This window comes from Notechis scutatus, chromosome 6 (assembly GCF_049901735.1).
Source record: "Notechis scutatus isolate UNSWTSFEM ecotype Mainland chromosome 6, rNotScu1.2, whole genome shotgun sequence".
Lineage (NCBI taxonomy): Eukaryota > Metazoa > Chordata > Lepidosauria > Squamata > Elapidae > Notechis > Notechis scutatus.
In genome coordinates, this window is record NC_142014.1 from 23,182,325 (window position 1) to 23,209,506 (window position 27,182).

General features: G+C 44.3%; 1 protein-coding gene across 1 annotated transcript in view; it reads left to right on the plus strand.

Moving 5' to 3' along the window:
* The window catches only part of TTC38 (tetratricopeptide repeat domain 38), a 33,417-nt gene extending 8,614 nt beyond the window's left edge, over positions 1–24,803 (plus strand). Inside the window, exons 2-14 of the mRNA XM_026679257.2 lie at positions 861–938; positions 4,256–4,337; positions 5,341–5,512; positions 5,972–6,145; positions 7,326–7,401; positions 10,020–10,139; positions 12,202–12,261; positions 13,689–13,727; positions 15,753–15,834; positions 16,838–17,003; positions 18,576–18,735; positions 21,534–21,607; positions 24,383–24,803. Coding sequence (XP_026535042.1) covers positions 861–938; positions 4,256–4,337; positions 5,341–5,512; positions 5,972–6,145; positions 7,326–7,401; positions 10,020–10,139; positions 12,202–12,261; positions 13,689–13,727; positions 15,753–15,834; positions 16,838–17,003; positions 18,576–18,735; positions 21,534–21,607; positions 24,383–24,476 — 1,377 coding nt within the window. The 3' untranslated portion in view covers positions 24,477–24,803. The remainder of the gene's footprint in view (positions 1–860; positions 939–4,255; positions 4,338–5,340; positions 5,513–5,971; positions 6,146–7,325; positions 7,402–10,019; positions 10,140–12,201; positions 12,262–13,688; positions 13,728–15,752; positions 15,835–16,837; positions 17,004–18,575; positions 18,736–21,533; positions 21,608–24,382) is intronic.
* Positions 24,804–27,182: the final 2,379 nt, after the last annotated feature.

Here is a 27,182-nt window from a genome sequence, read left to right on the forward strand (position 1 = left end):
CGATTTTGCTTGTCAGAAGGTAAGCAAAAAGTCCCGTGATCTTTTGGGACACGGCAACGGTCATAAGTATGAAGCGGCTGCCAAGCACCTGAATTTTGATCACATGATCATGAAGAAGCAGCAACGGTCATAACTCTGAAAAACGGTCATAAGTCACTTTTTTTTCAGTGCCGTTGTAACTTTGAACCGTCACCAATTGCAGGAAATACGACTTCAGCAATAGAGTGGTCAATGTCTGGAATACTCTACCCGACTCTGTAGTTTCTTCCCCAAACCCCAAAAACTTTAACCTTAGACTGTCTACTATTGACCTCACCCCTTTCCTAAGAGGTCTGTAGGGGGCGTGCATAAAGCGCACCAACGTGCCTACCGTCCCTGTCCTATTGTTTCTCCTATTCTTTTATTTTTCTTATATGTAACCATTTCATGTATTCACAACTATGTATACATTTATACTTATTATCTTGTAAACAATTGACAAATCAAATAAATAAAAATAAATAAATAAATAAATAAAATAAATGAACCATTGTAAGTCGAAGACTACCTGTACAATGGTTTACTTAACCACTCTGGCAGGAAATTTTGTAAAATGGGGCAAATCTCACTTAACAACTGTCTTCCTTAGCAACGGAAACTTTGAATTCAATTGGAGCACCTGTACTATACTTTAACCCATTGAAGGTAATGAAAAAAATACATTTACCAGAGTTGTATAGATGTTAGGCCTCTTTGTTGTTTAAGAAAAGGGGGGGAAAAGCAACATAAACAACCGTTTGAATTGAGAAAAGCGTCTTTCTTTTGTGTGTCTTCTGTATTTTGTGCTTCTGTTTCAGTTTTCCATTTTGCATCTTTTCCAGGCCTGGCAGGACGCCGGACTTGTCCTTTCAACCACCAATAACGACGCTTGTAAACTGTTTGATGCTGCGTTGACTCAGGTGGGGATGAGGAAAAGATTATTGAAGAGACAGGCATAAACATTCTTTTATTACTGTTGGAAATAACTCAAAGCCAACAAAAGAAACTTGGATCATTGAAAACAAAGAGAATTTATTCAAAAAGAAATAATAGGTGGTTTGCAAAGCACCGGTGGCCCCTTTGAACCTTAACAAGCAGGTTCAAAATCAAAAGCCACATCTTTAAATTCCAAAACACACTTTATATACAGTTTCATCTCCTCACCCAAGTCCCCTCCTTCTTGAGTCTCATTCCCTCCCAACTTCAAATTCATTGGATATGCCCTCAGGTGTTGCAGATAATCCTAGGATGTCTCCAGGGTGAATTATCTCCTTCCGTTATGTTCTCATCCGTACCCCTCCGTATCTCTTACTTTGGCTGCCCACGTGGCATCTTTCCTTAGCGTTAAGGAATGTAGCATCCCCTCATCAGGGCCTCTTTCTAACTTCTGAAGATACAATTTTACAATTTCATCTTATACTACCATTTTTCCAAAGAGTTTATAACAACCCCTCCAAAAAAACATAATAATAACATAAAAGGCATAAGATAAAAATATAAAAAGGCTTAACAATGGAGCATGTTAAAAGTATAAAAGCAAAGCATGTATATACAGGGAGTTATATTTCATTTGATAACAGATTAACAGAATTGGAAGGGACCCTGCAGGTCATCCAGTCCAACCCCCATTTGTGAAACCTTTCAGCATCTTATATACCATTTTATTTTTGAGTTTACTTATTTCTTACATTACTAATGGTCAGTGGCAGACATTGTGACAAGGATGGGGGAAAATGGCAAGAGTTTTATACCGTAAAGGAAAGCAAGTTGATGGATGCTCCATCATTGGAGGCTTTTAAGAAGAGACGGGAAAGCCACTTGTCTGGAATGGTGTAGAATAGATTCTCCTGTTTGAGCAAGGGGTTGGACTAGAAGACCTCCAAAGTCCCTTTGAACTCTGTTATTTTGATTCCGGTTATAGTTTTTGACAGGTTTCGTAGCACTTCATACATGCAAAGGAAGATACGGGGTGTGTATGTGTCAGGATGCCTACTTTTCTTTCCCCCTTTTTGAAAAATAAGATGCACAAACTGGTGTCTTGTGTACAATTCTGTCTAGATGACAAATATACACGTGTGACATTTTTGGGAAGGGGTCAATTGTGAATGGGTAACAGATGTGAAGTATCCCCCCTAAGAATTCTCTTTATCAGTGGCCGCACACAAAAGGAAGTCAAACCAGAAATATCCAGGCAATAACTGGGGAACTTTTAGTTCCAAGAACATGCTATTATGGATGAGCCATGGTGGCCCGGTGGTCACACTGCAGTACTGCAGGCTACTTCTGCTGACTGAAATTTGGCAGTTCAAATCACATCAGGCTCAAGGTTGACTCAGCCTCCCATCCTTCAAAGGTGGGTAAAATGAGGACAATATGCTGACTCTGTAAACCGCTTAGAGAGGGCCGTAAAGCACTGTAAAGCGGTATATAAGTGTAAGTGCTATTGCTATTCCTGGCCGGATGGCAACCATTCTTGAACAAACAGACTTATCCCAGTCAGTTTGGGTTGCAATCTACGAGAGCTAAAATACAATTCATTCAAAAATGCCTGAAGGGAGAGAAAGGTTTAATTCTCAATCAGCATATATGTTCATTAACCATTCAGAAAAAAACAGTATGTTCTTGCCAATAGCTATTTCCTGAATGATCCTATTAGTTACTGACTGTTTGATCTGTTTTATTTCCCTTGATCTTTATGTTTCTCAGATCCTTCTTTCATGCTTAGGTTTCTTAAGCATCATAAAACACCCTGCAGAAAAATTGGTACCATTCGTTAACCTGCAAGTTAATGAATATACCTCACAAAATACTAACTTCATAGATATTTTTTGGGCAAATCCAAAGAGGCTTGTGGCATCTCTAAGACAAATTTTCTGTGCTGGCAGTTTTGGCAAGAAGGACTAAGGAAGACATGATAGCAGTGTTCCAGGGACTGCCACAAAGAAGAGGGAGTCAATCTATTCTCCAAAGCACCTGAGGGCAGAGCAAGAAGCAATGGGTGGAAACCAATCAAGGAGAGAAAGAACGTAGAACTAAGGAGACATTTCCTGACAGCTAGAACAATTAATCAGTGGAACAACTTGCCTCCAGAAGTTGTGGATGCTCCAACACTGGAAGTTTTTAAGAAGATGTTGGATGACCATTTGTCTGAAGTGGTGTAAGGTTTCCTGCCTGGGCAGGAGGTTAGACTAGAAGACCTCCAAGGTCCCTTCCAACTCTGTTATTCTAAAGAGTGAAAAGAAGCCATTTTAGTTTAGTTTACTTTATTGCCATTGCACCTCCTACAATGAAATCAAACACCATCTTCAGTGCACATCATGACCATGAAAATAAACACAAACACACATCCTTCACACTCCACACATTGAACCGAAAGCCCCCGACACTGCACCAACACTGCACTATACAGTAGAATTCAAAAGAGCTACTGTCCTGGGATAGAGGCTGTTTTTCAGCCTATTTGTCCTTGTTTTTATTATTCTGTACCGTCTGCCAGAGGGTAATAGTTCAAAAAAAAGGGTGCCCAGGATGAGATGGATCTTTAATAAGAATGTTTTGAACTTTCTTAAGGCAGCGGGAGCTATAAAGCTCTTCCAAAGAGGGGAGAGGGCAACCCATGATCCTCTGGGCAATGACGTTAACCCTCTGGAGTGCTGTTCTATCTGCCCCTGTGCAATTGGCAAATTTTCATTTGGTCAGGTGCAAATTCCTGTACGTGTTGAACAAAATCAAATTGAATAAACGCTTGCTGAATTTGAAAGTGCATTTTGCATGAAAATGCTGGAAGTAAATTCTTGAAGTTAAAGTATGTAATTCATCATAGTACTCGTGACGTGGTTGGAAGGCTTGCATAAGCGCACCATCGTGCCTACCGTCCCTGTCCTATTGTTTCTCTTATTCTTTTATTTTTCTTATATGTACCCATTTCATGTATTCACAACTATGTATACACTTATACTTATTATCTTGTAAACAATTGGCAAATCAAATAAATAAATAAAAGAAATTCAAAGACTAGTGTTCAGTTTAATGACCAAAGAAACGGAAGCTAAACAAAACCCACTAGTAATTTTTTTTAAAATACGTATAGAAATAAACTAGCAGCCTTAAGAATATTTTGCTACATGGCCCCATTTGGAAGAAGTGGCTTTTCAGCTAAAGTTGTCATTCCTCGATCTCTTTCACACAAAAGTTCTCCTTGGATTCTTCACCGACAGAGCTCTTTTCTTTATTCCAGTATGTGACTTGGACAAACGACCAGAGTCTCGGGGGCCTGGAAGGAACCCTTTCAAAACTACAGGTTGCAGATCCTAACTTTGGTAAGCAGGCCTTCCAGGATAATCTGGGAAGGATCCAGGATGTGGAATCGCCTAGAATTCTAGGGGAAAGGGATATGGCATGTCCTCTCCTGAATTTCAGAACTTCGATATAAAATGCAGCAGGCCCACCGCAAGAAAATTGGGAACACAGATGTGAAAGCCTGAAATAGTTTTTCTAGTGCAACAGCAGAGGCAAACTCTTGGCATGGAAAAGGTTGGCCGTTAGCTTTCCATTATTTTACACGTTCATTTGGGAGCAGGTTCTGGTTGAGGAACCTAGAATTGTGGGCTGAATGGCATTAGCATGGTTCTGCTAAATCTGGTTCTGCCAAGAGTTTTCCACTTCACTTCCTTCCTCCCTCCCTCCCTTCCTCATCTTCCTTCCTTCCTTCCTTCCTCCCTCCCTCCCTCCCTCATCTTCCTTCCTTCCTCCTTCCCCTCATCTTCCTTCCTCCCTCCTTCCCTCATCTTCCTTCCTCCCTCCCTCCCTCCCTTATCTTCCTTCCTTCCTTCCTCCCTCATCTTCCTTCCTTCCTCCCTCCTTCCCTCATCTTCCTTCCTTCCTTCCTCCTTCCCTCATCTTCCTTCCTCCCTCCCTCCCTCCCTTATCTTCCTTCCTTCCTTCCTTCCTTCCTTCCTCCCTCTATCTTCCTTCCTCCCTCCCTCCCTCCCTCATCTTCCTTCCTTCCTCCTTCCCTCCCTCCCTCATCTTCCTTCCTTCCTTCCTCCTTCCCTCATCTTCCTTCCTTCCTTCCTTCCTTCCTTCCTTCCTTCCTTCCTTCCTTCCTTCCTTCCTTCCTTCCTTCCTTCCTTATTTTATCCTTTAAACACTTACAATATCATATACAAATACAACCTAGAGTATAACAGTTTTTTTAAAAAGTTTAGCATTAAGCTTTTAATTTCGTAAAAATATTGTTAGTTGGTTGAATAATCGGTTGGTTGGTTGATTTGCTGCCAACCTGCCTAAAGACTTGAAAACCCGTCTGTTCTTTATTGGCAGTCATGGGCAATGTGATTGCCAATGGTTTGGTCCTAATTGGTACTGGGAGTTCGGTGCGGCTGGACAAGAAACTGGACAATGCCATCAAGAACATGGTGTCACTTTCACACTCTCAGTCCTTGAGCGAGCGGGAGAAAATGCACGTGTCTGCTGTGGAGCTCTTTGCTCGTGGGTATGTTCACTCCCTAATGTTCCTGGCTCCTCATCTGAGTCCTCGCTTTCCTCAGCTGTCCGCACCTGCTGCCGGCTAACCACAACACTTGCTTACTGCGCAACTGCAACTCTTTATCAAACTAGGCCAAGGTCAACAGCCAGATGTCTGCATCATCACCTGAAGATGCTCCACATGACAGTATTCACATCTTTGATTGGATGGACCGTTTGAACTATTGTGGGTGGGACCGTTGCCATAACTTTGTATATGTGATTTCCGCCCATAAATCCTCACATCTAGATTTCTTTTGATGCTACCGCTTGATGTCCAGTAAAAGTCCTTTTCTCTATAACAATGCAGTCTAAGAGCATCTTTCTTGGATTTTGAATGGAGCACTATCTGACACGTACGTTGAAGACTAGTTTTACTTAAACAGCCTGGTGTGACCATTAATTTGTAAACTGTTCTCTTCTGCAGGCAGATCAACCAAGCCTGTGATACGTGGGAAGAAATCCTACAGAGCAATCCAACTGACATGCTGGCCCTAAAATTTGCCCATGATGGCTATTTTTATATGGGATCCCAGACTCAAATGAGAGACTCAATTGCCCGAGTTTATCGTTACTGGACTCCAGATATTCCTCTTAGTAGGTAAGGCCCTTTTTCGTTCCTGATACAATTTTTTTATTTATTTTGTTTATTTTGTCAAGCGATTATAAGACAACAGGTATAACATAGTTATGAATACATGAAATGGATACATATGAGAAAAATAAAAAAAACAATAGGACAGGGACGGTAGGCAAGTTGGTGCGCTTTATTTTTTAAAAAATAATTAAGGCTGTAATATATCCTACTTCTTAATCATAAGAGTGCAAAAGTGAATCAGTAGAATTACCTTTTAGAGCCAAATTTGAGCTCCATGTTTTATAGGCTATTATTTTTCCACTAGTGTAACACAAATGGTTCCAGTGTGAAGGGTTTCTATTCACAATTCAAGTTCTTCCATTTTCTTTCCTCCCTGCTTTTTTTTTTTTTTGTCGTGTTTCTCCTCACACATTGGTCCAAGCTCCAGTAATGTTGCATGCACTGTGACATCACAACCCCACCGTTTGCATTGTATGACACCATTTGCCTTCCCAAAAATGCCCTTCAGACCCAAGTATCCTAGTTTCCGCTCCTTAAGAGGGTTTTGTGTGTGTGCGTGCGTGCGTGTGTGTGTTAACAACCATAAGAGAAGATGGAAGAATTGGGTAGAAGATCTGAGAAAGAATGGAATGAACCAGGATTCCATTAGCAAACTTGTGATGAAACACAGAAGAAAGTCCACCTGCTCACCCTTCGTGCTTGGTCAATATATTGGCCATGTTAAATTATCCCATGTTCAGACAGGGCACAGCCCCTGAACAGACTGTAGGCCAGGTTCACTTATCTTGCTAAAGCACAAATAGAATACAGAATAACAGAGTTGGAAGGGACCTTGGAAGTCTTCTAGTCCAACCCGCAGAGAGGCTTGTCCTGCTGCCTTCCTGCCATCCCCAACTTCAAGGACTTTTTGAAGGCTTCAAAAACTCACCTTCAGCAGACTACAGATTCAGCCCTAGGTGAGGCAGGGAGAGGGGAGTCATGCCATGGCCCCTCAAGACAAACCCCAAAGTTAGGATATTGTCTGGAGTTGTTTAACTTGATCTGGTTTGGGAATTCAATGACCTCTAACCCTAAACCAGATTGACTTGGCCTATCAGCGAAGGTCAAAAATATTGCTTTGAAGAGGCATATCAAAGCACTGCTGATTAACCTTTTATGTGAAAGTTTTCTCTTTTTCCTTTAGCTACATTAAAGGCATGTACGCCTTTGGCTTGGTCGAAACCAATTTCTACGACCGTGCTGAGAAGCTGGCTTATCAGGTAACTGAAACCAGACTTGTGCAAATGAAGAATCTTACCTTTCATTTCTTGACAGAGAACCTGAGTCAGGGGAGAGAGAGAAATCAGAAGGGATTGATCATATCTTTCTGAGCCACGTGTTTTATTCACAGGCCGATGTTTCCATGAATTCCATCCTTGGATACAGAAAAAGTTTCTTTAAATAAAATTTGTTGGAAGAAGCTCTATCAGACATTATCTGATGTTATTTTTGCCATCCTGGATGTGTGAGAATGGTTGTTGATGGCAAAATGTGACTGTGTTAATTTCCTCAGAGCTCAACAGGAGATTCCTTTGAGATTTCCAAAATGTTGGTTGCTACCCTGATTTTTGCTCCCAGGGGCAAAGAGGAACCAGAACTGATGCTCTTAATGCAAATTGTCTGAGCATTATGTTATCTTGTCTGACTAGAGCATTTCACACACCCCTCTACAGAAAAAAAAAAATCTACTGGAGCATTTACAGGAATGTTATGATCCCAGTGGGATTGACAGAGAGGGAGAAAGAGTGACATCCTAAAAACTGACCAAGTGGAAGAAGGATGGGATGAAAACTTTGATGACTCTTGCTTCTGATTTGAGGTCCTGCTGCTGAGTCCAAACTTAATTGTTTTCCTTGTGGGAAGATGGGTGTTCAAGAAGTCCTCCAGGTGAAAACCCAATATTACACTTGGGAACCTTCATAGAGGACATGCACCCAGTTGGGCCTCTTGTTGAGCTGACCCAAACTCAGCTTCTTCTCTTCATCAGTGAAGAGGATCTTCTGAAGTCACCAGCTTCATTTCTTCCAGGAACCCTGGAGAACAGGTGTCTTCTGAACTTTTTGCTCATATATCAGGCAGCCCGGTGTAAAGGAATGTAGGGATGGTCACTGACATAGAGTAGGAGTGAACAAGTTGATGGGGGCTTTTGCAATACACTTGCACAAAATGTTATACAGTCATGAGAAAGAGGGAGGTGTGAGAACAAAACTGAAAAGAACCTCACCCTAACTTTGTTAAGTAAAAGACAGGAAAGAAGGAAACTCAGATAGGGTTCAAGATTGATGTTAGCACTGTGAGGCAGCCCAGGTTAAGAAACATAAGCTAGAAAAAAAGTGGAATAGATAGCACCACCACTAGATGGACTCGCAACTGGCTGACAAACCGTACTCAACGAGTAGTCCTTAATGGGTCTAAGTCTACATGGAGGGAAGTAAGCAGTGGGGTACCACAAGGTTCTGTCTTAGGCCTAGTACTCTTCAATATCTCCATTAATGACTTAGATGAGGGAATAGAAGGGGAACTTACCAAATTTGCAGATGATACTAAGCTGGCAGAAATAGCTAACACTGAGGAAGATAGGCTCAAGATCCAGATGGATCTTGACAGACTAGAACACTGGGCCGTATCTAACAAAATGAAATTCAATGTAGAGAAAAGTAAAGTCCTACACTTAGGCAAGAAAAACCAAAAGTACACATATAGACTGGGTGAAACCAAGCTAATAGCAGTAACTGTGAGAGGCATCTTGGAGTCTTTGTGGACAACTAGCTAAATAGGAGCCAGCAGTGTGCAGCAGCAGTCAAAAAAGCTAATGCAGTCCTAAATTACAATCAAGATCAAGGGAGGTACTAATACTACTCTATAAAACCTTAGTAAGATCACACCTAGAGTACTGCATCCACTTTTGTTCACCACAAAAAAGATGTTGAGACTCTAGAAAAAGTACAGAGAAGAGCAACCAGGATGATTAGAGGACTGGAGACTAAAACATATGAAGAAGAGGAACTGGGCTTGGCTAGTCTAGTCTAGTAAAAAGAAGGACCGGGGAGACATGATAGCAGTCTTCCAATATTTGAGGGGCTGCCACAGAGAGGAAGGGGTCAAGCTATTTTCTAAAGTGCCTATAGGCCAGACAAGGAACAATGGATGGAAACTGAACAGGGAGAGATTTAACCTGGAAATAAGGAGAAACTTTCTGACAGTGAGAACAATCAACCAATGGAACAGAAGTTGCCTTCAGAAGTTTATTTTATTTATTTATTTGATTTGTCAATTGCTTACAAGATAATAGGTTATATATAATGAGCTGTGGGAGCGCCATCACTTGAGACTTTCAAGAAGAGATTGGACTGCCATTTGTCAGAAATGGTGTGGGGTCTCCTGCTTGGGTGGGTGGGGGGTTGGACTAGATGACCTACAAGGTACCTTCCAACTCTGATTATCTGTTAATCTGTTAATACACAAGGATTTGAGCAATGCTTTTTATGGTAATAAAGCAGAATAACAGAATCTTGAAAGCTTGGTTGAGTTCTACTCTGTCCCATCTTAACTCTAAACAAATTCAAGATGGTGTTCTTGTCAATTTCTCTTTTGTGCTTCTGACTTTCTCAGGATTTGTGATCTTTCCTGCAACTCTCCCCTTAATGCTTCCTTCCTCAGCCACCCCAAACCCAGCTCTACCCTCCTTTACACCTCACTCATTTGAATCTGGATTTGGGGTTCTCCAACATTATTACTCATGAAAATCTAAGCAAGTCTCGTGTGAAGCTCTCCTCGTAATGCGATGACAGCTTCATTAGAATGTATAATTCTTCTTTTCTCTGCATTCTTCAATTAGGCTTTAGCCATCAATCAGAGAGATGCTTGGTCTGTCCATGCTTTGGCTCACGTGAATGAAATGAAAGCGGATTTAAAGAGTGGGCTGGCATTCATGAAGCAAACTGAAAACAACTGGAAGGTAACCGTCTACTTATCTGGCTATTCTAAAATGTCTGCTAGCTTCCTCTCAGCCTGAAGGGTTTGTGGTGCACTTTGGCACATGTCACATTAGGTAGCAATAGTGGTTCCTTAAAGGGTGCCTGCAGGTTGGTCAAAAGAGTCAAGATGGCGACTGAAGCATTGGCCCTGTTTTTTGTGTATGTGGAGAGCTGTTTCAATGATACTTGCAGATCATTAGCGGATTTTGAATGCTTTTATCAATGGCCCAGATTTTTGTTGCACTTTAATTTATTATTGGGGCCTTGTGTGTGATCTGTTTTGCTAACCTTGGATAGTTCGCAGGAGACTGATTAGGAAACCAAAAATAAGCAAGGAAATGAAATGATCCATGTTTGGTGATCCATCGGGCAAGCAGTTAAAGCAGGAGTGTCAAACTCCAGCCTGTAAAATGCTTAGATCTGGCCCGCGGGTGGGGCCGCCCTGGAAAGAGGGAAAGACTGCCCCCCTGTGCTCCATTTTTGCTGGCAGAGGGCTGCAGGAGGCTGTTGTGGCTGAAAACAGCCCAAAAATACGCACAACACCCAGGGCCCTGTTTTCGCTGGCAAAGGACTGCAGGAGACTGTCGTGGCCAAAAATGGGGGCCAGGCGGGCCACGCACAGCTCCCTGGAGCTCTGTTTTTGCTGACAGAGGGCTAGCAAAACAAAACAAAAACAAAACAAAGAGAAAAGTGTTTCCCCTTTTGCATTTGAGGATTCAAGAAGGGACAGGAAAGGAGAAAGGGAAAGAGGAAAGAGAAAGAAAAAGAAGGAAAGGGGGAAGAGAGCAAGAAAGGAAAAGAAGGAAAGAGGGGAAGGAAAAAGAAGGAGGGAGGGAGGAAATGAAGTGTGATGATCCGTAGTGTCTTAAAATAACCCCAAACCCAAAACATACATTAAAGTCCGGTAAGGCCTTCAACTTAACTTCACTGTTTTATTAGGCACAGTTTAAAGTCACAAAAGTAAATAATGAGGCAAAAAGAAAACCAAAACAAACCGCATTGTCGAGAGTTCCGAAGCAAGCCAAGATAACTAATCATAAACTCCAGGAAAATAACCAAGGAGAGTCCATGGGAAGAACGCCAGCAAAGATAAACCTCTTTCAAAGTAAACACTAAACTTTGACTCCAGCAATTCTGACTGCTCAGTTGCAAACTTATATACATAGCTCCCACCTGCAAGCCACGAGGAGGATCATGGTAATCTCCTCTTGAGTAGACCTCGCTTTTCCCTGATCCTCTCCTCCCTGCGTGACCTAGGATGGATAGGGGATGGGCCTGGACTGCTCAGCTGGCCTCTGCCCTTCCCCAGCCTCCTCCACCACCTCTGGGGGCACACTCCCACTCCCTGTTGGCTGTTCCTCCTCTTCCTCAGAGTCAGTCTCCACCAGGGGCATGACAGGAAGGAAGGAAGGAAGGAAGGAAGGAAGGAAGGAAGGAAGGAAGGAAGGAAGGAAGGAAGGAAGGAAGGAAGGAAGGAAGGAAGGAAGGAAGGAAGGAAGGAAGGAGATTATAATGAGAGGGAGGGAGGGTCTAAGGGAAGTCCTGCCTTAGAACTTGGCCACCACATGAGTGACGTCAAGCTGGCCATGTCCACCCCAGCCATGCCCACTCTGGTCCCCCCGAGGTTAAACACAACCCTGATGCAGCCCTCAATGAAATCGAGTTTGACACCCCTGAGCTAAAGGATTGGTGGTGAGAAAGCTCTCCACTCAGATCTTGTCACTATTGCAACGTTGCTAGCAGGTCTTAGTCAAGTCACTGTTTGCTTAACTCCAATCCTTTAGGAATATGGAAGTTTATATCCTGATCTATCTTAGCAGACGGTTCTGAGAATGAATATTGCAACAGGGTCTGTCAGCATCAGGAGAGGGATGGGGGAATGTTTCACATCTGGAACAGCAACAGACAAGACCAATCTTGGGTTGATTATCCTGGCATTTCTCTAATGATAGTTTCTGATAATATAATTCTGGAGGGTGTTTATCTTTTGGTTGGACCAGAATAAGTTTCTAGCTTGTGATGATTGTGCTTTCTCCATTCCAGGACAGTGATATGCTTGCTTGCCATAATTACTGGCACTGGGCTCTATACTTTATTGAAAAGGTAAGCGGATTCTTCCACCACTATCTATCCTTTCAGAAGGAGTGAAATGCATATGGAAAGTGGAAAGTTGGCATGCCAAAGGTGATTGTTTTTTTTCCAAGCGGCAACTGGACTTTCTGGTTTTTCTTTGAAGACTTTTTGCTTCTCATCCAAGAAGCTTCCTCAGCTCTGAAGAAGATTCTTGGATGAGAAGTGAAACATCTTCAAAGAAAAACAAGAAAGTCCAGTTGCCTCTTGGAAAAAAAAAAACCACTTTTGGAACAACCATGACCTGGATGTCTGAAAATCTCCGTAGACATTTGGCATTGTCACCAAGCAGTAGAAATAAATATGTTAATCAGGCCCTTTTGCTCTAGATGTGCAACTGGGATGGAATCGGGGCCATTCACCAGCAGTTAAAATTAAACCATGAGAATCAACCATGGATTTTGCTTTGACAACAAAATAATCTTGGGATAGATGTGGCATCCGGTTTGTGTGTGTTTTTTTAGTGGGATGATGGGACCTGTTGCATATGTGTGGCTATTTCCTGAAGGTGATGGTGGAAGTGATTTTAGCAACCACAGTGCTAAGAAGACTCCCATGAAAGGGTTGGGCCAGGAAAACCTTCTTCCTTTGCCTAGTTTGGCTAGTCTAGAGCAGGGGTCCCCAACCACCGGTCCACGGACTGGTACCTGTCCGTGGAACAAGTCCTACCGGGCCGCTGGCTTGCTGGGCGCCACCATCTTGTTTTGATGAAAAAGTGCTTCCGGTGAGCTTTTCCGGGTAGAAAGCTCACCGGAAGCACTTTTTCATCAAAACAAGATGGCGGCGCCCAGCTGATGTCGGTACCGGGCCACGCCATTAAAAAGGTTGGGGATACCGGGCCGCGGCGTAAAAAAGGTTGGGGATCACTGGTCTAGAGAAAAGAAGGACTAGGGATAACATGATAGCAGTATTTCAGTATTTGAGAGATGGCCACAAAGAGGAGGGGGTCAACTTATTTACCAAACCACCTGAAGGCAAGACAAGGAATAATGGATGGAAATTAATGAGGAGAGAAGCAACCTAGACTTAATGAGAAACTTCCTAACAGTGAGGATAATTAACCAGTGGAACAGCTTGCTTACAGACGTGGGTGATTCACCAATGGAGGCTTTTAAGGAGAGATTGGACAGCCATTTGTCTGAAATGATATTTGAGCAGGGGGCTGGACTAGAAGACCTCCAAGGTCCCTTCCAGCTCTATTTTGATTGATTGATTGGCCAGAAATGTGTTTACAAATCATTGTATGTTGGGCTTTTTATATTCTCCATTTTCTTTTGGATCCCAATGCACAGTGATTGCAACTAGGACAACAGGCTACTTGGGTTAGAATCTGAGATACTAAAATTCTAATGACTCTTTTTCCTTCTTCTTCCTCCCTGCTAACATTATTATGCATGCAGGGTGATTATGAGGCTGCTTTGACCATTTATGATACCCATGTAAGTACTAGATTTTCTTGCTTTAATTGTATTCTTCTTATCAGTTGCCCTTCAAGCAGTGAGTTTACTGCCTGTGAAATAACTACATTTCTCTATTAAGTAAAACTGGATTTGCAAATTGAGCATGCCAATATGATTTACATAATTGGTGCTCCTTTTTGGTCTGCATCCAGTTTTGGTCACTATACTATAAAAAGACATTGAGACTCTAGAAATAGTGCAGAGAAGAGCAACCATGGTGATTAGGGGACTGTAGACTAAAACATACAATGAACGGTTGCAGGAACTGTGCATAGCTAGTCTAGTGAAGAAAAGGACCAGGGGAGACATGATAGCAGTCTTCCAATATCTGAGGGGCTGCCACGGACAGGAAAGGGTCAAGCTATTTTCTAAAGCGCCTGTAGGCCAGACAAGGAATAATGGATGGAACCTGAACAAGGAGAGATTCAACCTGGAAACAAGGAGAAACTTTCTGACAGGGAGAACAATCAACCCATGGAACAGAAGTTGCCCTCAGAAGTTGTGAGAGTGTCTTCACTTGAGACTTTCAACAAGAGATTGGACTGGCATTTGTCAATGGCTTGGGTGTGTGTGTGGGGGGGTGGACTAGATGACCTACAAGGTCCCTTCCAACTCTGTTAATCTAATCTAAGCTAATCAATTTTTTAAAAAAACAATACATGCTCCTGAGTATGTGACAAGAGAGTGTTTCAGAGTAAAGACATGCTTCTCTCTACACCAGGTTGCCCAGTCCCTGTTACCGGTGACCCCTAGAGCAGTGGCCTCCAATCTTTGGGGTACCAGGGACTGGTTCTGTGGAGAAAGGTTTTTCCGTAGAGCGGAGGGGGCCGTGATTTTGCTTGCTGCCTGCATCCCCTTCACTTGTTTGTACGGCCTGGTTCCTGGCATGCCGGATGGGTGCCAGTCCACGGCCCGGGGGTTGGGAAACCCCTGCATTAGTGGGGTTAGCTTTTTGTTTAGTTATTAAATCAACCTGGAATATTAGAATTCTCTCTGGAGTTAAGAGATCTCTGTATCTCTACTGCAAGGATGTCAAACTTGATTTAATTGAGGGCTGCATCGGGGTTGTGTTTGCCCTCGGGGGGACCGGGGGGGCATGGACAGGGCGGGTGCAGACAGCATGACCTCACTGGTGTCGGGGGCGCCTAAGCATTCTGCCAGTGAAAACGGGCTCCTAAGCTCCGTTTTCAGCTGTTACAGCCTCCTGCAACCTCTGCCAGCGAAAACGGAGCTCGGGGGAGGGGGGCATGTATGGCCCTCACGAGCTCTGTTTTCAGCTGGGACGGCATCCTGCAACCCTCTGCCAGCCAAAACGGAACTTGCGAGGGCCGCGCGCAGCTCTCTCAAGCTCCATTTTTGCTGGCAGAGGCACCACGGGCCGGTCCTTCGCTGCTTCCAGGGTGGCCCTGCAGGGCCGGATCTAAGCACCCCGCTGGTCGGATCCAGCCTCCGCCCCTTGAGTTTGACACTCCTGCTCTACTGCCATTTAGAGATAATCCAGATTCAGCAGTTAAGCTCTTGAGAGTCCTACTCTACCCTCCAGTCCGTTGTGTATGAGTCAGTGCTCGCTTAGCCTGAGAAATGAGTGTGAGAAGAAAAATCTGTGCCGTAGGAAATTGTGGTTTTTGTGGATCTCATGTATATATTGAGGCCTGTTTTCTTGTGGGCAGACAGTATCGTTTGAGGGCGCTTCTCCTTTGATATCTCTAGCATGTGGGCACTTTGATTTGTCATTTAGGATTGCAAATAGCCAGGTCCAGACCCTGAAGAAATGTACAAAATTTCTGACCCTTAATTTAAAGGGCTTTCCTCTCTTCTATGGAATCCTTTCTTTTTTAATCAGGAATCGCAGCCGTAAAGAAAAGCAAAGTAGGAATAAGGTAGAGGAAAAATTATTCTGATAGTTCTGTTGAGGAAATTGAACGGTTCAAGAAAATGCTCTTCTTCCCCTCCCCCACCCCCCAAATATCCCAGTCTAAACTCTTAATGGTTTGGGGTTTGCAGATTGCTCCCAGCTTACAGCAGAGTGGAACCATGTTGGATGTCGTTGACAACTCTTCCATGTTATATAGGCTTGAATTAGAAGGTAAAAAGAGTTCTCATACGTATATTATCTAAATATTTTCCAGAAGAGATCTCCTTCATTTTATTTCACCTTCTTCTTTACAATTCAAGTTGATATTTATATTCCCTTTCAAACAAAAAGCTTGTTCAACTCCAAGTGTTGGATGTCCCATTGGTGAGTTGTGTTTAATTTGGGAAGAGTGAGCAGCTGAGTTAGGAACTGAATTATTATTCTGTTTGGTTCCATTCTATTCTGCTCTGTTTTATCCCACCCCATCCCATCCCATCCCATTCCATTCCATTCTGTTCCTGTTCTGTTTTATTCCTGTTTTGTTCTGTTTCTATTCTATTCTATTCTATTCTATTCTATTCTATTCTATTCTATTCTATTCTATTCTATTCTATTCTATTCTATTCTATTCCATTCCATTCCATTCCATTCTGCATTCTATTCTATTACGCTATTCTACTCTACTCTGTTCTGTTATTCTATTCTGTTTAGTTTTAATCCAGTTCTGTATCCAGTTTTGGTCACCACACTATAAAAAACATGGAGATGAACAACTAGGATGATTAGGGGACTGGGTACTAAAACATACGATGAACGGTTGCAGGAACTGGGCATAGCTCGTCTAGTGAAGAGAAGGACCAGGGGAGACATGATAGCGGTCTTCCAATATTTGAGGGGCTGCCACAGGGAGGAGGAAGGGGTCAAGCTATTTTCTAAAGCCCCTGAAGGCCAGACAAGAAATAATGGATGGAAACTGAACAAGGAGAGATTCAACCTGGAAATAAGGAGAAACTTTCTGACAGGAAGAACAATCAACCAATGGAACAGCTTTGCCTTTGGAAGTTGTGGGAGCACCATCACTTGAGACTTTGAAGAAGAGATTGGACTGCCATTTGTCAGAAATGGTGTAGGGTCTCCCACTTGGGCAGGGGGTTGGACTAGATGACCTACAAGGTCCCTTCCAACTCTGATGATACGTTATCTGTTTTAAAAAAAAATGCTCCTTTATTCTTAGGGGTGAATGTGGGTAACAGGTGGAAAGCAATAAACCAGCTGACGAAGAAACATGCGCGGGACCACACCTTGCTCTTCAACGATGCCCACATCCTGATGGCCTCCTTGGGTGCTCAGGATCAGGAAACTTCCAATGAGCTTCTGACCACTTTACAGGACCTGGTCCAGTAAGTGACTCACCACCCTAACTCCAGGCTTCCTTGGTCCTACCTGTTCTCTGGGGGTTCCCATGGGGTGTTTACGAGGAGCATATAAAGTCAATAGAGAGAGTGTTTTGATTTTCCAGTCTAGCCTGCAGATGTGGGTCGCTGTTCTTATCCAAGAACTACAGGAAGTCCTTGACTTAAGGCCATAAATTGGAAGTAGAATATTGTTGCTAAGCAGGGCAGTTGTTAAGTGAGTCAAACCCCATTTTACCACCTTCTTGATCACAGTAGAGGTGGTTCTCGACATACGACCACAATTGAGTCCCCCAATTTTCTGTTGTTAAGCGAGACATTGGCTAAGTGAGTCCTGCCCCCATTTTACGACCTTCCTTGCCACATGTTAAGTGAATCACTGCAGGTGTAAGTCGGTAACATGGCTGTTAAGTGAATTTGACTGCTCCATTGACTTGGCTTATCAGAAGGTTACGGAAGCTCATCACATGACCCCAGGATGCTGTGTCCGTCATAAATACGAGTCAGTGGCCAAGCTTCTGAAATTTTGATCACGTGACCAGGGAGGTCATGTGAGCCTGAACTATCTTAAATACATGCCCAGGTTTTTATCGCTTGACTGTCAAGATGCTGCAGTGGTCGTAAGTGTGAGACCTGATGGTCTCTTTTTTTGTGTTTCTTCAGTGTGGTAACGTCCAACATTTGCTTAAATGAATGGTTGTAAGTCAAGGACTACCTTCAGTAAGATCTGGCTAGATTAGATCTGGGCAATTCTTTCATTTGGACTCCCTGGCCTTACAGTCTCAGTTTTCATTCAGGGTTAATTCAGTGGTGGTATTCAGCCGGTTTGCACTGGTTCAGGCGAACCGGTAGCAAGGATTTGGCATGAGTCGCCAAAACCGGTAGTAAGTACTGGCTGGCCACGCTCCTGGTCCGGTTGCCCAGTCGCCACTGGCTCGCTTGCCCCACCCACCCAATGCTCACTCACCCCGCCCACCTGACGCTCGCCCCTTAAGGTATTTTTTTCCCCTCTCCCGACGATCAGCTGTTCATACAATCAGCTGTGCTGGGATTCCCCTTGCTGAGACCCAGCAGAGCCTTCTGGGAGCAAAACCGCCCCATCCAGGAGGCTTGTCTGAGGCCCAGAAGGCCCCAAAACAGAACGAGGGGGGTGTTGTGTGCCCTTACTATGTTCCGTTTGTTTTCTTCCTGCGCCCCAGCAAAAACGTCCCCCCAGAGGCTCCTCTGAGGCCAGGAAGGCCCCAAAATGGAGCGAGGGGGGTGCTGGGCTCTCTCCAGGCTCCGTTTTCTCTCTTCCTGAGCCCCAGGGGAGCCTTCTGGGAGCAAAACACCCCGCCCGCAGGAGGCTTGCTTGAGGCCCAGCAGGCCCAAAAAAATGGGTGAGGGGGGGTGGCTGCAAAAAAAAGCAAATAATTAAATAAAGCCACACCCACCCAGTCACATGGCCACGCCCACCAAGCCACGTCCACAGAACCGGTAGTAAAAAAAAAATTGAATCTCGCCACCGGGTTAATTGGTTTCATTGTACACGGTCACTTCTGATCTGGATGTCTTTCCTAGGACCTGTACAGAAGATCACGAGCTGAGCCTGGTTCCAACACTGGGAATGCCTCTTCTACAAGCGTTTGCGGAGTTTGACCAAGGACATTACGAGAAGGCAGTGGAACTGTTGTACCCCATTCGATATCAGATTGTGAAAATAGGAGGGAGCGATGCCCAGGTGAGAAGGGAGCTGGCTTGTTCCATAAGCGTTGTTATTCCTTCATCCCAGACTTGGGTCACTTTAATTATGCTGGCTGGAGAATCCTGGGAGTTGAAGTCCACGCATCCTAAAGTAGCCCTGGTTAAGAAGTAGGGTTGAAGTTAAAGTTTTGTAAACCAAAGAGAATGGAATATAATGGACCAATATGAGATGATATGAATGCATGAGTATAAAAGACGGTTGTAAATATGTATATAATTGTAGACAAATGTAGATAAATGTAAATAGAGATAATATGCAGCTAGCACTATACTAATAACATAAGGGAAAAAGGAAATTAACTGTTATGTGTATCTCTATACTATAGTTTGTATGGCCAAAATGATAGCCAAGAAAGTCACATTGTGTTCAATTGTTTTTAATGTTTATTCAATAAAATCCATTAAAAAAGAGAGAGAGAAATAGCAATAGCAACTGCACTTAGACTTATATACTGCTTCACAGTGCTTTAGAGCCCTCTCCAAGCGGTTTACAGAGTCAGCCTCTTGCCCCCAACAATCTGGGTTTACCCACCTCGGAAGGATGGGAGGCTGAGTCAACTTTGAGCCTGGTGAGATTCAAACTGCCAAATTGTAAGCAGCTGGCAGTCAGCAGAAGTAGCCGGCAGTACTGCACTCTAACCACTGAGCCACCGTGGCTCATACTGGTTGTCCTGTGGGGGAACCTCAGGAAGTCATGTCCTGCACACTTACATACACACATAAATAAAAGAGTGACTTGAGAAGCCCACAGATCCATAACTTAGATTTGGAAACTGAATTAGTGAAGGCCCAAAATGTCAAATGGCCTCCTTAACCCTGGTTCCAGGGCCCTCCACCTCCAACTCTGAGCCACGTGCAGGACAGAAGACTTTTAGCTGGCTGGTGGGACTTGAACACCCATTTTGCATTCTCAAAATTTGTCTGGGATTTGTCAGCTTGTTGCTTCTTTGCATTGTTAATTCTTTAGTTTTCAGTTTTCCTGGGAATTGGGTCCCTATCCCGATTTCGTCTTTCTTTCACCTAGGAATTGGGCTTGCCAATCTTCTCCTGCGTGGGAAGGGTGTTCAGCCTTAGGCATCGTACTGCTTCCTTGTTTCTCTCTCCTCAAACTGTTGGCTCTTCCTGTGCTTTATTTCTCTGTTTTAGAGCACAGCTGGTTCGCGTGGAAGAGCGGTTTGCAGAGCCTCAGCTGTTTTATTCACAGGGACTGCAGTAGAAGGTGTTAGAGCTGAAAAATGTGCTTTTTAAAACACGGAGCACGCGCTCCCCAAACTGTTTGTTACACCGGTTGAATCACACCACTGGTTCCAGGACCTCGGGACCCTATAAATACATGCTGGTTGCATGTCACCCAAAGTTTGATCACGTGGGGATCAGTGGTGGTATTCTACCAGTTCAGCCCAGGTCTGCTGAGCCAGTAGCGGCGATGAGCAGCGGAGACGGAACCGGTTTTCTCTGCTGTTCTGCTGTTGGGTCCACTTGCCCACCTGGGCATTGTGCTGCTTCCTTGTTTCTCTCTCCTCAAACTGGTTGGTTTTCTGCCCAGAATGACCGCTGCGTTACTAGTTTCGTTGGTTTTTAAAGGAGAGGAAGAAACTAGCTCAGAAGGCAGTGAAATGAGCTCATGGAAGCAAAGAAGAGGGAGGGCACTTCCTCTAAATTGGTCAGTTCCTTATAAGCCAAAGTAGGAGGTATCCATGGGGGGGGGGAATCGAAAAAGGTCCAGATGGTAGCCAAGACCAGGTGATCAAAAGCCCGCCTCTTTGTTTGTGTGTACAATGGATATCAAAAAAGAGGGGGAGTGTTCTGACCCAGCTCCCCAAACATGAGAAACCCTCTGAAGTTAATTCAGAGGTTCCTTTACTGGGAGCGCCACTAGCCCTAGCAAAGAGTCTCTCTCTCTCACAGCAGGTTAACAAGGTTGTCCGACAGGGAGATGAATAGTTGTCTGCCAGTTGTCTATTCATCTCCGCCCTCTGCCTTTTATCCCCTAGAGCTAGGGTGGGGCTTCATTAGCAGCGGTGGCTCTTCCGTCCCAAGGACCGGCCCATAGATTTCCACTGTTCTCCTCTCCTCTGCCTTCAGTGCATCTGTACATCAGGCACTGGACCCAGCTGTTCCTCCTCTTCCTCATCAGCCACCTCCAGACCTGGGGGCTGTTGACTCTCCATCTGAGGGCTGATGGACGGCCCAGGCTCTGCCTCTGTCTCTCTCTCTCTCTCTCTCTCTCATTCTCTCTATCTTCTCTCTCTCTCTCTCTCTCTCTCTCTCTCTCTCTCTCTCTCTCTGACAGCTCCATTCCCTCTTCCCCCTCAGAGCTCTCAGGTTGTCCTGATGCTGACCCTAACTCCCATGCCGCCTCCTCCTTCTCTTTCTTTGCGGCCAACAGGCGACAAACATGGAGCTTCATCCTGGCCAATATCTTGACTTTTTCCAACCTTCCTCTGCAGATCTTCCACTCAGTCTGAGGATTTGCCAACCTGAGCAGCAAGCGTGAATATAATTCATCCCGAGCACCACATTCCGCCTTGTAATATTTCCTTAGAGCCCATAGCAGCAGCCATTGATTTAGAACAAAAAGGGAATCTGCTTTATGCTTAATTTTGGGGAAAAAACCAGACACTCCTTTCCTTTCTAATTCCATGTTGGCTAACTGGTTCCTGGAAGTGGGCTGCAAATTTTGTCGCATTTACACCTAATTGGTTCCAGATGCTGACCTTGAAGTCATCTTGCTAGGAGTGAATAACGCCTCTTCTACGTTTCCTTCTCTTCCAGAGAGATGTTTTTGACCAGTTGCTGATTCACGCTGCTTTAAAATGCAAATCTAAAGCCAACCAAAGACTTGCCAGGTAAGTACAGTGTCATGCCTCTGTTGGAGTCTGACTCCGAGGGAGAGGAGGAACAGCTGACAGGGAGTGGAAGGGTGGCTCCGGAGTTTGTTGAGAAAGCTGGGGAAGGGCACAGGCCAGCTGGGCAGTCAGAGGAAGACCCAGGCCCATCAACTCTGCATCCTGGGGCACGCAGGGAGGAGAGGATAAGGGAGAAACGTGAATGGCGTGGTCTACGGGGGAGGAAGGGGCCCTGATCCCCTTCATGGGTTGCAGCTGTGAGAACTGTTTATAAGGACAAACTGCACATGGGCCAGTGCTGGAAGCAAAGCGTGTTTTATTCTTGTCGGAGCTTATCTGTGTTTTGGCTTCCTCCCAACTGGGATGGCTGCGTTACCTGGTAGAAGTCTGCAATTAATCATCCTTGCCTGCCATAGTAATTCCTTCAGTGTGGTTTGTGTGTGGTTTTTAATTTCAAATTAACTTTAATTTGGGTGCAGACTGCATTTACTCCCTTCGTAAACTGTTTTCTTTAAGAGTTTGATTTCCAGCTGAGGATAATTGGACATTGGGGCCAACTTGGAGGCATTAAAGGAACTTTATTCTATTTTTGTGACTTGGTTATTTTTGTGTCATGCCCCGGGTCATCACATACAGCAAGTACTAGATTCTGGATTTTACCTGGTTGAAAGATAGCCATGAACGTAGAGGAGAATCATGGTTGCAATCAGTAAGAGGAGCAGAGGTTCAAATTTTGACTGGCTCATGGGTGGAAAGATCTGCAGTCATCACCGGATAGCAAGGAAGACAATTTTCTTGGGAGGAGACAGGGACATCTGTTGTTATTTGGAAGAAGACCGAGAACTTTTCGCTTTTATTTCCAATGCCTACAGTTCATGACAAGACTTCCATTTATTGGAGATGTGCAGAGAATTATTATTAGCCCATCTCCTGCTATTAACGAATTGGCAGCTAAATTGTGTCTGCCTGGAAATGCAATCTAAACCGTTTTAGAGTTTCCAAAAAAGCTAACCGCGACCCTCCATTCCAGCTGGAGGGTTGTGACTGCCTGGAGACTGCCTTGCTTCCTTTGATGATTGTGTCTTTATTTCAGGGTGTTTTTTGATTTCTCAATGTAATCCACATCTCCGTCTTAACAACTTTTAAGATGATCATGGAGTCCTTGACTTATGACCCCCCAACGGAGCCCAAAATTTCCATGACTAAGCAAGGCAGTTGTTATAGTGAGCTGCGCTCCATTTTAGGACATTTTTGCCACGGTTATTAAGTGAGTCGTTAGAGTTGTTAAGCAAATCATTCCATTGTTAAATGAATCTGGCTTCCCCCATCGACTTCACTTGTCAGACGCTCCCTAGGAAGGTTGCCAATGACAGTTCCAGGTAGGAGTGGGATTCTACTGGTTTGGACCGGTTCAGGCGAACCGGTAGTTCCGTTGAGCATTTTCCCCCTGCCCCTCTGCTCTTTCCTGTACTTTATTTTAGAGCAAAGCTGATTCACGCGGAAGAGCAGTTTGCCGTGCTTCCGCTGTTTTATTCACAGGGGCTGCAGTAGAAGATGTTAGAGCTGAAAATGGACTTTTTGAAACACGGAGCGCGCACGCAATGTTGCGCGCTCACCAAACCAGTTGTTACACCGGTTGAATCACACCACTGGTTCCAGGACCCCGGAACCCCATAAGTACATCCCGGTTGCCTGTTATCCAAAGTTTGATCATGTGGGGATCAGTGGTGGTATTCTACTGGTTCAGCCCGGTTCTGCCGAGCCAGTAGCGGCGATGAGCAGCGGAGACGGAACCGGTTCTCTCCGCCCGGGCTCTGCTGTTGGGCCCACTCGTCTGCCATAATCACCTTTATCCTCTGCTTTTGAAGCACAGCTGCTTTGCGCGGCACCGCAGAGTGCCGCGTGGCAGCTGCTGAAGCGACCAGGAAAGTGCAGGCTTGCAGGAAGTGAGTTGGAACCCCTCTGTGCCTGTGTAAAGTGTGTGTTCGTTGCGCACACGGAAAGTGTGTGGATGTGCATGAAGCATGCCCACCAAGCCACACCCACCGAACCAGTGATAAAACTTTTTGGAATCCCACCACTGGTGTGGATGTTTCAGTGGTCACCAGTGTGAGAATTAGTGATAAGTCACTTTTTGCAGTGCCATTGTAACGTTGAATGGTTCTTAAACAAATGGTTGCAACTGGAGCACACTTGTATGTATTTCAGCTGCAGAATTCTGGGATTTGAAGTCCACCCATTTAAAGTTGAGCAACTTTGGACTAGATGAGCCATGAGTTTCCTTCCAAGCGTGATTCTATGCCTACCTTTGATGTCCGCAAAGAAAGTTGTACTTTTTTTCACATGGCCGTTCCAGGTCTTATTCGGGGGGAATCTAATGATGCGCTTTGGGTTTTAAGGGTTTTAGAGCCAATGGTGAGGCTGTGGTTAGAATGCAGCATTGCAGGCTAATTCTGCCGACTGCCAGCAGTTCGATTCTCATCGGCTCAAGGTCGACTCAGCCTTTCATCCTTCCGAGGTTGGTAAAATGAGGACCCAGATTGTTAGGGGAATATGCTGAGTCTGTAAACTGCTTAGCGAGGGCTGTAAAACAGGGGTCTCCAACCTTTGCTGGCTGTGGAATTCTGGGAGTTGAAGTCCTCCAGGCTTAAAGTGCCCAAGGTTGGAGACCCCTGCTGTAAAACACTGTAAAGCAGTATATAAGTCTAAGTGCTATTGCTATTTAAAGAGTTCTTCTGTTTCATGTTTTAAGAGCATTGTCCCTTTGTTCCTTAGATGCCTCCTTATAGAACGTGATGAATTCAGGCCAAACTCTCCATTAACTGAACGACTGATGCGGAAATCAGTAGCTCTTCATGCTCTGGAATAAACCCAACATCATCAAGAAATTTCAAGTCAAGGAGATCGTTGTAGTCCAGACTTGCATGAATCCAAAGAATTTATGCGTCCTTCAGAAAACAGTACCTGGAAGATTTACCCTGGCTTAATTTTAACCCATCTTGATCTTGTCCTGATTAGTTTATTGAAGGCTAGTTGCTTCCATGCATCTCTACAGAAACAAAAGGCAAGGCAACCAGATATAGAAGGCATCTGCTTATGGTCCCCTGGCAATGCCAGTTTGCAAAATGGGGCTCAATTAAAAGCTTTTGGGCTGCAGGGATATCAAATAAACATTTGGTTATTCAGAAAGTACAAATTTATAGATTGCCTTTTCTTTTAATGTTAAGTTTTAGTTTAGTTTACTTTATTGTCATTGCACCTCGCACAAGGAAATCAAACGCCATCTTCAGTGCACAATCATGACCATGAAAATAAACACACTTCCTTCACACTCCACACATTGAACCGAAAATCCCCGACACCACACCAACACTGCACTCTACAGCAGAATTCAAAAGAGCTACTGTCCTGGGATAGAAGCTGTTTTTCAGCCTATTTGTCCATGTTTTTATTATCCTGTACTGTCTGCCAAATGGTAATAGTTCAAAAAAAGGGTTCCCAGGATGAGATGGATCTTTGATAAGAATGTTTTGAGCTTTCTTAAGGCAGCGGGAGCTATAAAGCTCTTCCAAAGAGGGGAGAGGGCAACCCATGATCTTCTGGGCAATGACATTAACCCTCTGGAGTGCTGTCCTATCTGCCACTGTGCAATTGGCAAACCATACAGAGGTGCAGTAAGTTAAAATGCTCTCTCTGGTGCAGCGGTAGAAGGTCACCAGGAGTTTTTCATTCAGTTGTTGTTTTCTGAGAAGTCTCAGGTAGTATAATCTCTGCTGGTCCCTTTTGACCAGGGCTGCAATGTGAGCACCCACAGGTCAGGTCCTCTTTTAGGGTAACACCCAGAAACTTAAAACTGGCCACTTGCTCCACTCGGTCTCCATGGATAAGCAAGGGCTGGATGTCTGATCTGTTCCTTCTATAATCCACTCTAAGCTCCTTGGTCTTATTGGTGTTGAGGACCAAGTTATTGTCTCCACACCATGAAAGCAACTTCATCTCAGTAGGCAGACTCATCCCCCCCGGAGATGAGTCCCACCACTGTTGTATCTGGATTTCAAACATGTTTACAAGCACAGAAATATTTTATATCATGAAAGTGTCAATAAGCAGCACTATCCAAAGCTTTTCTGCTGCATTTTGAAATATACCATGTACACAATCTAAGGGTCTATGGAGCCTGTTGAACATTTCCAACTATCCCCCAAATAGGGTCCAGGCAGCCCTTGACTTGCCATCACACCTGGGACTGAAGATCTGGTCATTAAGTGATGCAATCACTAAGTAAGGCATTATATCACTAGACCTGACTTTACGGCCATTTTTACTCTGTCAGGTGAAGCACCAGTTGTTAAGCAAATCCCATGGTCGTTAAACGAAACCGCCTTCCCTCGTTGACTTCGCTTGTTCAGAAGCCAACTGGGAAAGTTGCAAATCAAGACCCCATGACTGCAGGATGTTGCAACAGGTCATAAAATGTGAATTGGTGGCTGTGTGTCCCAATTGCAATTGGGCGATAGTGTGGGTGGGTGTGACATAACAGTCATTAATTTTGAAGAAAGGTTGCAGTCACCTTTTTTCATTGCTGTTGTAACTCCAAGCAAAAGGAAATGCATAAAGGAGTGCAGTCATAAAACATTTTTTTCTGCTATGTATTTATGTACGTATTGGATTTATAAGCTCCTTAGGCAGACATGCAGAACAGTATAATCTCTCCATCTGCGCAACCCACTTTCTAAGATGCATCTGACTGCACCCACATACACGTTTATCAGCCTGTCATACTAAACCACCTTTTTCCATGGTCTTCAGCTCAGGTGCGCTACTGACAAAAGTTTGCAACCACTTTCTTCTTCTTGTGCCCTATCTGTCTGTTCTGACCCACGCCCTTTTCCAACAAATCAAACACAATCCAAAAAGAGCAGAAATCTTGTAATGCTTTTACAAAATAATTAGCTGTGATAAACACAAGTCTTGCCAAACTGTGCAAGACTTGCCAAAAGATAACAGACAAATAATTTGCAAAATAAAATTTTTCAAATACAAACTCAGGATACTGGAATATCCACGAGGCTGGGATTTCAAAACGTCTTTGCCTTCTGCAAAGTATGTTCGTTTCACAGTTGGCTTTTATCTTCTTGAAGGAGGGGCCATTACTTTGCAGCCTTACTCCTGAGTCGCCAGTGCTGTTGTAACTGCTCTTTCCTCCAAGCAATCTTGCGCGCATGCGCACTTGGCACAGGCTTCTCGGGAACCTCCTCATCACTGCTGCCAGCCCCCACAATCTCTGAAGGCAGCAGTCCGCTCCCTAATAGTTCTGGCCCTTCGAGTCCTCGCTCTCCTCAGCTGTCCGCACCTGCAGCAAGCTAACCACAACATCGTCATTGGACGTTGACAATCATGTTGGTGATCCTATTTTTATCAACAGCCACACGAAAAAGTGCTGTTTTGTCCAAACCGGTCCCTTAGATGTTGAAGCCATGATGTTATTCTTTTGCCTGGACCCTGTTTGCCTTCAGTCTTTCCTTGGAGGATTAAGTGAAGTAGGACGTATTTTTCTGGGTGTCGCATCACATGT